The 13225-nt window shown below is 39.4% G+C and overlaps 1 protein-coding gene across 1 annotated transcript; it reads right to left on the minus strand.

The window, feature by feature from the left end:
* Window positions 1–4869: 4869 nt before the first annotated feature.
* LOC116390010 (interferon gamma-like) lies at window positions 4870–9838 on the minus strand. Its single transcript, XM_031859221.1, has 4 exons — window positions 9719–9838; window positions 8893–8964; window positions 5999–6271; window positions 4870–5016 (listed from the first exon to the last, which is right to left on the minus strand). The coding sequence occupies exons 1-4, from the start codon at window positions 9836–9838 to the stop codon at window positions 4870–4872; spliced, it is 612 nt and encodes a 203-aa protein (XP_031715081.1).
* Between the last annotated feature and the right edge of the window lie 3387 nt (window positions 9839–13225).

Here is a 13225-nt window from a genome sequence, read left to right on the forward strand (position 1 = left end):
TCTATTGAGACCATAAACTCATGTTTACAATGTTTACTGAGGTAATAAATCAAGAGAGAAGTAGAGTCATTTTCTCATAGACTTCTATACAACCAGAGGAGTCGCCCCCTGGTGGACACTAGAGAGAATGCAGCTTTAACACATGAAGCTTTGACTTTTTCACTTTCAGCATTATTCAGTGTCACTGAATTTATTAAATAAATGAGAATTATTCTAATTTCTGCTTAGTTTCAGCATATCTCTGATATTCATCTATAATAAATAATAGTGAGAACAATTTTAAATCAATAAAAAAAAACGTTTTTTAAAACTATGAACGATTCTTGTTCAATAATATTACAAATTAATATTTAGTCCGATTTTGTCTTCTGTCTCTATAAACGTCGTCTTCTCTTTTATTTCTCTTGCTTCTGTGGTTGCTGTGAACCCACTCAGAGCTTCCTTTGCAACAGGAAACAACTCGTAACTTCATGGAAATGCCACAGTGCATCTCTGTCTGACATGTTAATGAGCCGAGAGAGAGTGTGTGTGTGTGTGTGTGTTTGTGTGTGTGTGTGTGTGTGTGTGTGTGTGTGTGTGTGTGTGTGTGTGTGTGTGACAAACGTTACGCCTGAATCATCATTTAATTCACATGAACTCAGGTTCCCTTGAAGGGCCAGTTCCCCCGATTCACTTCACCCAGAGATGGAAGAAGTATTCTGACTTTTTATTGCAGTAAAAGTACTAATATCGCACTGTGAAAATACTCCACTACAAGTACAAGCCCTGCATTCAAAACCTTACTGAAGTAAAAGTACTATCAGTCAAATGTTTTCTGATGTTTCTGCTGCATGTTTTTAACTCGTTTAATCTACATCAATGCATCGTATTCAAACTTTCCACGTTACTCTGAATATTGATATATTTATGTATTCATAGCTCTACAACCTGCTCGCTCTGAAGAGGTCAAAGGTCCCAGAGGAGCATCCTGACAGATTTATTCTCTTCTTTCATCTCTTGTCTCTGCTCATCCTTTCATATTCTCAGCGGTGAGATAACGATCTGAGGGTCTGAGTGTGAGACAGACTCACTTCCTCTCAGAATACGAACACAACACTGAAGCTCATATAGATTTCATCTCTTTGATGCTTTTTAATAGAAAATCTAAAATAGATACACTTTATAATTAAATGAGTAACATTTCAGTCTGTTAAACCACAGAGTAGAGCAGCACCTTCTTCAGACTCACTTCTTTAGCGTTTTATTTACTGATGGTTGATCGTTGTATCGATTCATAATTCGTTTAATGATTTCTATCTCGCTTACATCGTGATCTTAAATGATTTAACGTGTTTTTATTGTAGAGCACTTTCAAAAACTGCTTCATAAATAAAGTTATTATTGTTATATTATTATAAAAACCACCATATACAACATATAGTGCTGTAAATAACAGCTGTGGTACTAATTATACATATACATACACACTCACACACACACGTATACACTTACACACACACACATATACATACTGTATGGTGTTAGGTTGCAGCAGCAGCAGAGCTGTGAGTTCATACCATCTGTCACTCATAAACATGCAAACACTTGTTTCCTTTCTTCTGCAATAGCATCTGCAACATGCTGACTCCCACTGAAACCTCCACACACACTCTCACACACACACACTCACACACACACTAACACTCACTGATCGATCATGATCAATGACTCTTGTCTCTATTGTTGCATGTTTAAATGTGTCTATAATGTGTTTATTGTTTACATGCTGTTCCACATTAAAGTTTTCTAAGTCTATACTTGTACGATGATGCAGTACTACTACTAATCCACACAGTAGTATATAAAGTATTTAATGTGGCTCTCGCATTGACGAACTGCGAAATGCTTTTACCTTTATTTGTTAGTGATGAAAACAGAATATTATAATAATCTCTAATAAAGGAGCCATTCTGCATAATGTATACTTTTACTTTGATGCAGAGTTTTGCTGGTAAAGTTACGTAAAGAATCGAGTACTTCACTGCTAAATAGTCCCCAACAAATGCACAACATACTGCCTCCTGTTTGTTCAATAACAAAGTCATGAATTGACGTATTTGTGGAGTGTTTTTAAAGAGTTACATCTTCAGTGTGGCATGAAATAAAAACATTCTTCATCTTTCACTTTCTCTGTCTGTTGACCACACAAACACAACTCTGCAGACTGGGGAAGCACAGCGCCGCTTCTTAGAAGCAGAGCGACTGGGGTGCATTGTGGGTAAAGGGGCTGCATGTAGTTACAGTAAAAGAAGGCCACCTGCCGTTTACCAGAAGGGATGTCACAGGAAGTGACATCACAGCTGTGGGTTGGAGGGAGGGTTGAATTTCTGCAGAAATACCCCCGACCCGTCTGTCTGCTGCAGAAGATCATCAACACAACAAGAGCAGGATCGTTATTCTGTCATTTTATCTTTATTCTGCTATTATTGTGACCCTTTAATATTTACTATTTCCATTTTCTTGTGCTTTCTACTTCTACTCCACTACATTTATCTGACAGCTATAGTCAGTAGATATTTAGTTCACATAAAACACACAAGATTATAAATTACAACACAATCTTAAAGATGTATCCAGTAGTACAACGGTTTGAGCAGTTTGACTCTAAAACATACATATTTTGACCACATACAGAAAACCACTGGGAAGCAACAGAATGATATAAAAATACATCATTCTAACAGTTGACTCTCCCTTTAGGTCTGCTAGTAAAGCGAGTTGTCCTACCACAACGTTGGTAGTTTGACTCTCCGCATGTCAAAGTACACTGAACCCAAACCATCACTTTTAATGCAACATCACACGTTTCATTATACGTTTCATTATACTTTTACTTCTGTGATTCATATTCTGTCTGCAGGACGGGAGCGGTTTTGAGCTTGAATGTTTAAATGTTGACGTTGGAAATTAGGAAATAATACTAAATCCACTTACTGAATATTTGACAGTTTTGGCCACTTCTTGTGCGTTTCATCTACGGAATGAAAGCAGTGGACGAAATGCTACAATTATTTTTTGTCCTACTTGGCAACTCTGCCTCCAAGCAGACCAAAATGATATGCGGAGTTCCGCAAGGCTCAATTATTGGGCCTCTTTTGTTTTGTAGAATAAATTAAATACATTTGTTAAAGACATATATGAAATATACGAAACAATAAGATCATCTTTTATGCAGATGACACTCACATATACCTAGCAGGGTTGATAAAGAACTACAGGCCTTGGAATGTAACGGCCTTCTTCAGACTGCCAGCTGAAGTTAGTTTTTGGCATATCCAGATTCATTTTATAATATCTGGACAGTAAAAAATGAGATGTGGTTTCTGCAAATCTGATCCAAACCACATTTGTCGGTGGATTTCAAAGTGTCTTTCGCATCCCCCTCTATGTGACAAACAGTGATGCTGGCGTGACACAAGTGCTGAGCAGAATCAAAGGTGCTACCAGCGGAGGGCTTTATGGAGGCTACAACAATCCATCGTCACACATTCATGTCAACGTACACCAGCCTCCTGGAGTTCTGGTTGCACAGAGGGCGAAACGATGGACCTCCTTCTCATACTTCCCCGTCAGAAAGTCATGGCAGTAGTTACCGACGCCTACGTCGCTACCACAGAAACCCATGCAAAGTCTTGCAATCTTAACGACGTCAACGATTTGAGTTTCAAACTTCACTCTTGAACTTTGACGAAACAATTTCGCTTTCGATCGTAAAGACCGATTGTACCACAAGACCAGTTGGCGTAGATGATTTTGATGTGCCCTTCATGAACCTTTGATCTGTGAATGGCTCAGAAACAAATGTAGATTTGAACATGTACAATTTCACAACAACGGACAATTAAGAAAAACAATTACGTGATGTGATCGTGAGTTTCTTTTAGCAGAACGTTGAGGTGAGATTGTTTTGCCGAATCAATGATTGCCTGAATGTCATTCAGACTAAGAGTCGCTCAATCTTGATTCTCCTTCTAAGAAAACAAAAAACAAGTCAGAAATGTTGGTGTAAGCACAACAATTAAAAAGTGCATCTTATCGTCCTTTAAAATCATCACACCAATCAGAAAGTGAAGTTAATTCTGTTTAATTCAGTTGCATTGTTCTGTATGTGCCAATCAATAAATACAATTAATAAATAAACAGTCACGGCAGAATGATCATTAAATAGATGCATTAAATACAAAAATAAATATAGAAAACTACGACATGTCAGTAAAATACAAAAACCCCTGAAGAGTATAGTCGTTCTATTACAGCTGCAGAGTACCTGTACTGCAGTGAAGTACTTCACTTGAATGTTCAGAGGACTTGTAGTAAGTTTGAGTATGTCAGTATTTAACCCTTGTGTACTTTGTACCGTATGAGTAATGACACCACCGACAATTAAATAAATCGTAATTCTATTCGGCAAATCTTCTGAGCATTAAACCATCTGCCGTTTTTAAATAAGTAAAAATCAAGAAATCAAGTATTTCCAGGTGATAATTGATTGATTAAGTGAGTTAAACTCCACGTTGAATACATTAGTTTTTATAAACATTTCACAGGATTAAACCGCCAACTCTCTTCTTTCAAGTATGAATCTCCGAACCTCTTGAGAAAATATATGAATTTTACAAAATTACAATATCTATTAGGCTTAGGCTGCTGGTTTGTTGTCACTGTAATAAATATCTATCTATTTATAAATAACCTCTTAATACAGAAAAACATTTAAAACTTTGCAAGCTGGTTTAAATTGAATATTTTGGTTTTGTAACATATTTTATCCATTTTCAAAATGTCATTAAATCTGCTTGTTGCTGTTATTGTTGACATCTTGTTGGTGCTTTAGGCACTCAGATGGGTTTTGACCCTTCGTGTTTGCCGCCGCCGGCGTTGCCTCCTCTCTATCTTGATGTCATATAATGAGCTCGCCTCCTCGTACAGCCGCGGCAGCTCCCACAATGCTTTGCTCTGGACTTTAAGGTTATCCATCTGGAGAAAGCGGAGAGACATTTCATTTAAATTATTTCAACCACACAGTCAGAAACAACGTAATTCCCACAACAGCATCCCATTAAAAGCACCACAAAACCTTAAGTAAACTTTTATAAGTAAGGTGGAAGGAGGGTTTGTACAGGCTTTCAAAGGAGCTCATGGGAGATTTATGGATCAGCCTGTGATACGACTTATTCAGACCTCTACTTAAACCTTCCATTAGCTTTGAATTAAGCCTCACTTAATCCATTCATACATTTTCTATTGAACCCTACATAGACTTTTTAAACAAACATTAAACCCTACAGAAGGTTTTTCGCCTTTGTACTCTCTACATAAACCTTCAATAAGCCTGACTTTAAGACCTTTGTACGCTCTATATACACCTTCAATAAGCCCGACTTTAAGACCTTTGTACGCTCTATATACACCTCCAATAAGCCTGACTTTATGACCTTTGTACGCTCTACATAATCCTCCAATAAGCCTGACTTTATGACCTTTGCACACTCTACATAAACCTTCAATAAGCCCGACTTTAAGACCTTTGTACGCTCTATATACACCTTCAATAAGCCCGACTTTAAGACCTTTGTATGCTCTATATACACCTTCAATAAGCCTGACTTTAAGACCTTTGTACGCTCTACATAATCCTCCAATAAGCCTGACTTTATGACCTTTGTAAGCTCTATATAAACCTTCAATAAGCCCAACTTTAAGACCTTTGTACGCTCTATATACACCTTCAATAAGCCTGACTGTAAGGCCTTTGTACGCTCTATATACACCTTCAATAAGCCTGACTTTAAGCTCTTTGTACGCTCTACATAAACCTTCAATAAGCCCGACTTTAAGCTCTTTGTACGCTCTACATAAACCTTCAATAAGCCCGACTTTAAGACCTTTGTACGCTCTACATAAACCCGCCATTAACCCAACAGTCTCTCTTGCTCAGTGTGAGTATTTGTCACTCTACCTGGATGTGTTTGAGAGCCCTCAGTTCGTGCAGAAGCTTCTCCTGCTCCTGGTAACGGTGTTTCCTCAGCTCCTGGACCTTGTTCAGGATGTAGCTCAGCTCCGTCCTGACGTCTTCGCCCATTCCCACCTCACCACCACTGGCGGTGACGGCAGCGGCGGGAATCTCGTTGCTCCCGGCCGTCTGGGGAGTCGGGGTGGGCAGGTCCTTCAACATCTGGCCAAGCAGCTTTTCGTAGATCTCCAAAACACCACCCATAAACACCCTCTTTGCCTGAGAAAGAAACAAATATCGGTTTGATAGTTTAAGCATCCCGAATATTTTTGTTGAGCAAAAATGCAGCAAGTTTTTAACAAATTAAATGAAATCTAACTCTTAAAAAAGTGGGAACATTAAAACAGATGGTATGAAATATAAAAGTATATATTTGTAGTTTTTTTCCTAAACCATATAAAATCAGTGGAATAGTCCGTTTAACAAAACAAAGCTGGTGTTCTCTGTCTTGAGAAACTTGTACTGGCCTCAAGGTGCTGAAAACCTTTCTACACAATGGAAAGAAGCTCTGTGGTTTCCCACACAGGAGTTAAATTAAGAGCAGGGTGGGCTTGAAGGGGAAAGCCACTCATTGACTGCTAAACATGAATGTCATCCTCCAACATCGCTCAACAGGTTTTAAACTCATTAGGATGCAAAAACTGAAATAGGTCAGAGGTCAACAAAGTCTGACATTTTATTAATCAGTGAAGACGCAAGTTGAAGACTCATTAAATGTCCGACCCGTGCAGGTTTAAGGTTTAAACTTTGTCAAATTACAGAAGCCAAGTGTTAAACTTTGTCACATATTTATTAATGGATTTTCAAAAGGCCAGAAGCCAAAACAAGTTGGTCTCACATTCTTACCACCAACCCAGCTCTTTGCTCTGGACCTATTGTCACTTAAAGCACCGCAGCGGCATAATGGTGTACATTTTCAACATTGAGGGTAGTGCAATAGACTTAAACACTTTGTTAGTGATACGTTATGTATGTGGCGTAATTTAAGTCAACGTATCCTCATATCAGGGTTCGTATGAAATCTTATGTGAAGTTACTCGTTTGCCTACAAAAGTCCAGCAACACGTGTCCATTTACATAATTTACATGAATACAGTCTTTTCAAAATATACTTCTGTCTTCACAGGAAACAACTTCGTTAGGTTTAGGCAAGGAAGAACGGGTCGTTTTGATTCAAGACTATTTCTCTTCAATGAGTATAAGACTGTTGAGGATTTCTTACATGGAGGCATGTAATCCTTAAAGCATGCACATATGAGATATTCCCCCAACAGGTTCATTGTTTCCTAAAGCAGTGTTTCACCTCAGATGAGTTACTGAGGAGGCTGGATTGGAAAAAATTCAAAAGTTGACGCCTGTGTCGTCATGGTGAGGGAGAAACTAAATGGAAAAACCCAGAAGGGCGTGTTGGGTGGGTGACCTGTATGCTAAAAGAGTTTCTGTACCACCATGAATACCTAAATATGATTAAAAGTCATCCTGACATCAACATGTTTCCGACATTTGTTTGACACTTGCCCAACCTTATTTCTAAACCAACAAACGGCAATGACATGACGTTGCTGATGCCGGTTCCAAAAACGGGACAATAAGCGGATCCAAAAAAGCCGAAATCTTGTTGCAACAAAATGTTCCTCTATATGAACAATCTAATTATTGATTATCTTTACATTGTTACCTCGTGTTCTGTTTAGCTGAGGACAAACAGATTCAGGTCCAGTTTAAAACCTTCATATCTAGATGAACATGTTTGTTTTCATAGGGACACGCAAACAGCATGAACCAAATACCACAGCCTAGTTAGCAAAGCCTCGATCTCATCTCGTAACCACACAACAAGCAGCAAACAACCGACTGAAGGGCCGCAGACATGAACAGAGAAAGACTGTTGTGTTGGTGCTCAGCACTCGAAACCGACCATGAAGTGGCTTTTCATAATTGTTGGTGAAGAGTGAAAGTTTCATTCTGAGCACACATAGTGTTGCACACAACGCAGAGCAAGCAGGGAACAAAGAAAACCTCAATGGTGCGATAAAGAAACTGTTGGGTGTCAGACTGCATTGTGAAAGACAAACACCTAAAAGAAGAACCAGCTGCTGACTCAGTGATTAATAGTGAAATAAAGATGGCGGAGCTCGACAGGAGAACCTGATTTTAAATGAATTTCAATGAGTTCAAAAAGCTGGGAAGTAAATGTATTCGCCTTCTTTTTGAGATTCCAGAGAGAAGATCGATCTTTATGTCTGTGTGTTAAGAACGGAGCTGGAGTCAAGAGGCGATTAGCCTAGCTTAGCATGAAGACTGGAAGCAGGGGGAAACTGCTAGCCTGACTCTGTCCAAAGTAAAAATAAATAAAAAATACACCAACAAACGCCTTTAAAAGTCTTGTTTGGTGCACAGAAGTACGGAGCGGATGGTTGTTGTTTAAGAAATGTTTTCCATGAAATCATGTATACTTCTTTTTGTGTCAGCTGTGTGTTGGGAGGTGTATTTTCTTCCACTTTGGACTGACCCATGCTGTTGCATCCAGTCTTTATGCTAAGCTAAGCTAAGCAACTAAAGCTTGTACTTAACGAGCGCTTTCAATCCTCTGATCTCGGAAACACATCTAAAATATTGAACTATTGCTTCGAAGGTTGCAGTTGAGTCGACGTTCCCGTTAATTTTCTATGAACCACGAACGATATCCGATATATTTTATGGACGTTTAAAGAGAGGAGACTGTGAGCTTAAAGGTGCACAGATGAACAGATGAATCATGTATATAAAAGCCCATCTAGTCTTTATGTTCATATTTGTAGATGTATAGAAGTTAAATTGTTTAATTGACATTTATTTACCTCCATTTTGCCGGCAAGTGGATGTCTGGAGAAGACCGGCTTCCCGTCAAATCTCTCTCTCGGTGGAATCTTCTGCAAAAAAAAGAACATTTTTTCAGGTCAAGTTTCATGTTAATAAAGACAAATTATTGTAATTACTGGTGCATTCAAGGACAGTCGGACATTGGGCGTGTCAGAGCCGTCTGTTGCAAAGCGTTAAATTGATGAGCTAAAGTATATTGAATATCCAATCCTAAAAAGATCGTAAACAGTCATGTTAAAAGCATCATACGGAGAGTTCAAGGACAGTCTGACATTTCAGATTTAAGAGACATTGAAGGTAATGATGATCAAAAACAAGACAAATAATAATTAAACACGTTAGAAAAAGAGATTTTAGTGGTTTTCTATTGTTTTTATTGGTGCGTTCAATGACACTCCGACATCTCATATTTATGTGTCATCTGTTGCAAAACAAAGAAAAAAAATCGACCCTAAAATACAACGGAAATGCGGTCGTTTCCTGCACTTAAAAAAAAGTTTGCCTTCAGCGTCTGTCTGCTGAATCTCAAAAGTCGGAGTGTCCTTGAATGCACCATCAAGGAACAGTATCCCTGCTCCTGAAGTGCACAGTTGGATCATTTATAAAAATAAAAATAGTGACTGTTTGTAGTTAAAAGGTCCTTAAAACGTGCATAAAGTAAATGGAACAAAAGGTTTGTGGTGAGTGTGAAAGCAGCAGGAGGAAACAGATTTTGAAGTACTGCACAGTACTGATGTAGTATAAGCACAGTAGTAGTAGTAGTAGTAGTAGTAGTAGTAGTAGTACTCTCAGTGAAATACTCACATAGTGCTGCAGGAGGTTATGGATGGTCCTGTTCATCTTCGGAGGGATGTAGGAGCCTCGGACCTGACAGACGATCAACCAGAGGGACAGACAGACCACCGCCTTCGCTGTGGCAACCATCGTATCGTACCGCTTGTACAGTGACACTCCTGCGTGCTGGTCGCTGGTTTGATTCCCAAGCCCGACTGTGGGCCTTTTTTTCAATCCCTGATGAAGCGACGAAACACCTCTCTGACTGTCTGACTGATGGTCTAATGGTCTGACTGTCTCACAGTCGAGTATCTCTCACCCTGAAGTTGTCTCAAACTGTTTGACTTGACGTGAAACCTTGTATTTATAACTCAGGAGAGAGACAAGCCGCGCAGAGAGAGCGTGTGATGCAGCGATGATCTAGGTGTGAAAATGTGGTCGTGCAGTTTCCTTTAAATCACCAAACTTCATAGAAGAGGGTGAAGGGTCTCCCACTCATGCATGTCAAACACCAATCATCTGCTCCTGCAGAAATGCACATCACTCAATGTTTATTAATGTAATTAATGCTTTTAGTGGTCACACTGGGAACACTGATGGTTTCTGATTGGAGGCCTGTTCTTTCCTCAGCGTAGTGAAGAGAAGTTTGAGTGGAAGAGATGCCGCAGCCGGCGTCGGAAATCATTCCATCCAGTAGAGATGAAATGGAAACCGTTACGAACCCTTTTTATTAATTCATCGTCACACGCATGACCTTTTACCTCTGTGCCGAACCCCAACCCTTCAGCATCAGCAGCAGAGAGCAACTTGGGGTTCAGTGTCTCGCTTAAGGACATTTGGACAAGAGGAGCACGGGGATCAAACCGCCAAGCTTGTGGTTAAAAGGACGACCCGCTCTACCCGCCGAGCCACAGAAAAATAGATGAAACTACTTAGAAAGTGAGCATTTGAATCAGTTAGTAGCAAACAGTAATAGATGCAGGTGAACAGCTTGATTAAAGTAATGGATAACATTAATAGTTGTACTCAAAGTAAACCTTCAGGGTTGATATTGTTTGACAAGATGGTGAAATACTTAATCACTGTTGACACAATCAAAAGTGACATGAACAGCGGTCTCCTGGGTGACAGACCTGTGTGTTTGAACCATCACCTCACCTTCCACTGACCCGCTGAGGGTTTCTGTGGTCCGTAGACTTCCTCCTTCAAAATTACGAATGATTCTCTTACGTGAGATGTCTACACATTCCAGTACATTGTCTTTTCGTAGGCACAGCTGTGAACACTCTGTGAGAACAGCCTGAACTGTAGATGATATTGAACTATTTGGTGTAAATCAATAATAGCACAGCAGAGACTAGGCCAGATGAGGACAGGAAATGATATCATGAAGCTGACACCCTGGCTGGGTGTGAAGTGTTTCTATTGCCCAGAACAGTCCCCACTTTAGTTTAAAGGAAACTAAATAAGAGCATTTTCTTGTCAGCTACACATACCTATTTCTACACATACACACATACAGAGTGAGAGAGTGATGTAATTATCTGGAAACAGATAGAAATGAACTGCAGGGCAGCAGACAGGAGGTGGATGAACCTTCAGCAAGCTGCATGAAAGGTAATAACAGAAGAAAGTGAAACCAGAGGGTCTGAACTTCAGAGAAAAAGTTTTATAGTAAACGAGAGAAATCTGGACGAACGTCATTCATCCACATGACCAGATAACACAAAGACACTCTGGGAGAGTCGACATCTTGGTTTCTCGGGCCACAATCATTCAGTCTTTTTGGCAGTAGCCTAAAGCATCCCCTGCTTTATGGTCTATTAGAGACCTGTCAATCACTGTGTAGCCCCGCCCTAAAGCATCCCCTGCTTTATGGTCTATTAGAGACCTGTCAATCACCGTGTAGCCCCGCCCTAAAGCTTCCCCTGCTTTATGGTCTGTTTGACTCTAAATGGACCATAAGTTACTAAATGAACATCATGCTGTATTGAAGAAGACTTGAAACTAGAGATTGAGACCATGAACTCATGTTTACAATGTTTACTGAGGTAATAAATCAAGAGAGAAGTAGAGTCATTTTCTCATAGACTTCTATACAACCAGAGGAGTCGCCCCCTGGTGGTCACTAGAGAGAATGCAGCTTTAACACATGAAGCTCTGACTTCACAGAACCGGATGCAAAGTAACAGGAATTAAAAGCTCTTTTCAACCAAAACCTTATTTTCCAGCTCACCCCTAGTACAACAGAGGTCTGAATACTTCTTCCATCTCTGCTGTCAGGACACAAAGAAAGTTGAATTCTATATAACATATAAAACTCTTTTTTGTCTTCATTTCACTTTTCTTCAGCTTAAAAAAGAGAAAGTGAATTTAGTGCTGAGCTCAGCAGGAAGAGAGGCAGGTAGATTCTAGTGTTGTTCGTACATTACGTGGGTATCCCCCACACACACACACACACACACACAGGAAGAGGTTTCACATGTGGATTTCTGTTTCTGTTTTGAGGAATTTGCAGCAGTTTCTTTTTAAACATCAGTCTGAACTTTAATGATGTTTGACTGAATTTCTGCTGAATTTTACTTTAGCTCCTAAAGTCTGCTTCTCTGATTTACTACTTTAACTTTAAACAGATATGAGGATGAACCTGGTAAATATCACTTATTGTTGGAGTCTTTGTCCTCATCGACGTTCAGCTTCTTGTACTTTAGTTTAAAATGTTCATTGGCTCTGAACCATCGTTAGTGTTTTTAGTAACTGTTAGAAAGTAACTGAAGTAGTAGAAATATAGAGAGAATGCAGCTTTAACACATGAAGCTTTGGCTTCACTTTAAAGAACCGGAGGTTGCCGTCTGATTGGGACTTACAACTCATTTAACTGCTCGGTAACGCAATGGATTGTGGGTCAGAAAAGCTTGCTGACTTGCAAACTTCAAAACGCGACAGGATGTAGTACATCCTGGTATTTTTGACATACTGTGTATTTAAACACACACTAAATATTTGGTATTTTGAAAACTGGAGCTCACAGACAGATCGACTTAATGTGGATTAATCTGCTGCTGAAAATAGTTCCCAACTAAAGCTCTATATCCAGCTGTTACATTCATGAGTATTGTAGTTTCTGAGTTGGTGTAAACAAAGTGGAATAAACTTTTCCAAACTTCACTGATGATTCGATTCTTCTAGACTTTTGGAGAAACCTCGACTCCTTCTTTTTGTTTTACTATCTGACGTCACCTGTTGTGAGAAAAGCCCCGTCCTCTGGTTTTGGTTTGGGGGGGAAACCCCTCGACACATCACACCTGAGTCACAAATCCACTCAGCGCAGGTGAAGACAAGCATCACAAGTGAATGTTTGAGGAAAATCAAAAGCTTTCAAACACACAGAAAAAAAAGGTTCTTAAATGGTTCTTTAAAAGGCAGTGTGGTTCCACGAAGAACCATCCCCTACTGAAGAACCATTTTATCTATTGGATGGTTCTACATGTTTTTCATATGGTTCTTTGGGGTATTAAATGGTTATTTGGGATATTA

Source organism: Anarrhichthys ocellatus, unplaced genomic scaffold (genome assembly GCF_004355925.1).
Source record: "Anarrhichthys ocellatus isolate YVR2014 unplaced genomic scaffold, GSC_Weel_1.0 scaffold21, whole genome shotgun sequence".
Classification (NCBI taxonomy): Eukaryota; Metazoa; Chordata; class Actinopteri; order Perciformes; family Anarhichadidae; genus Anarrhichthys; species Anarrhichthys ocellatus.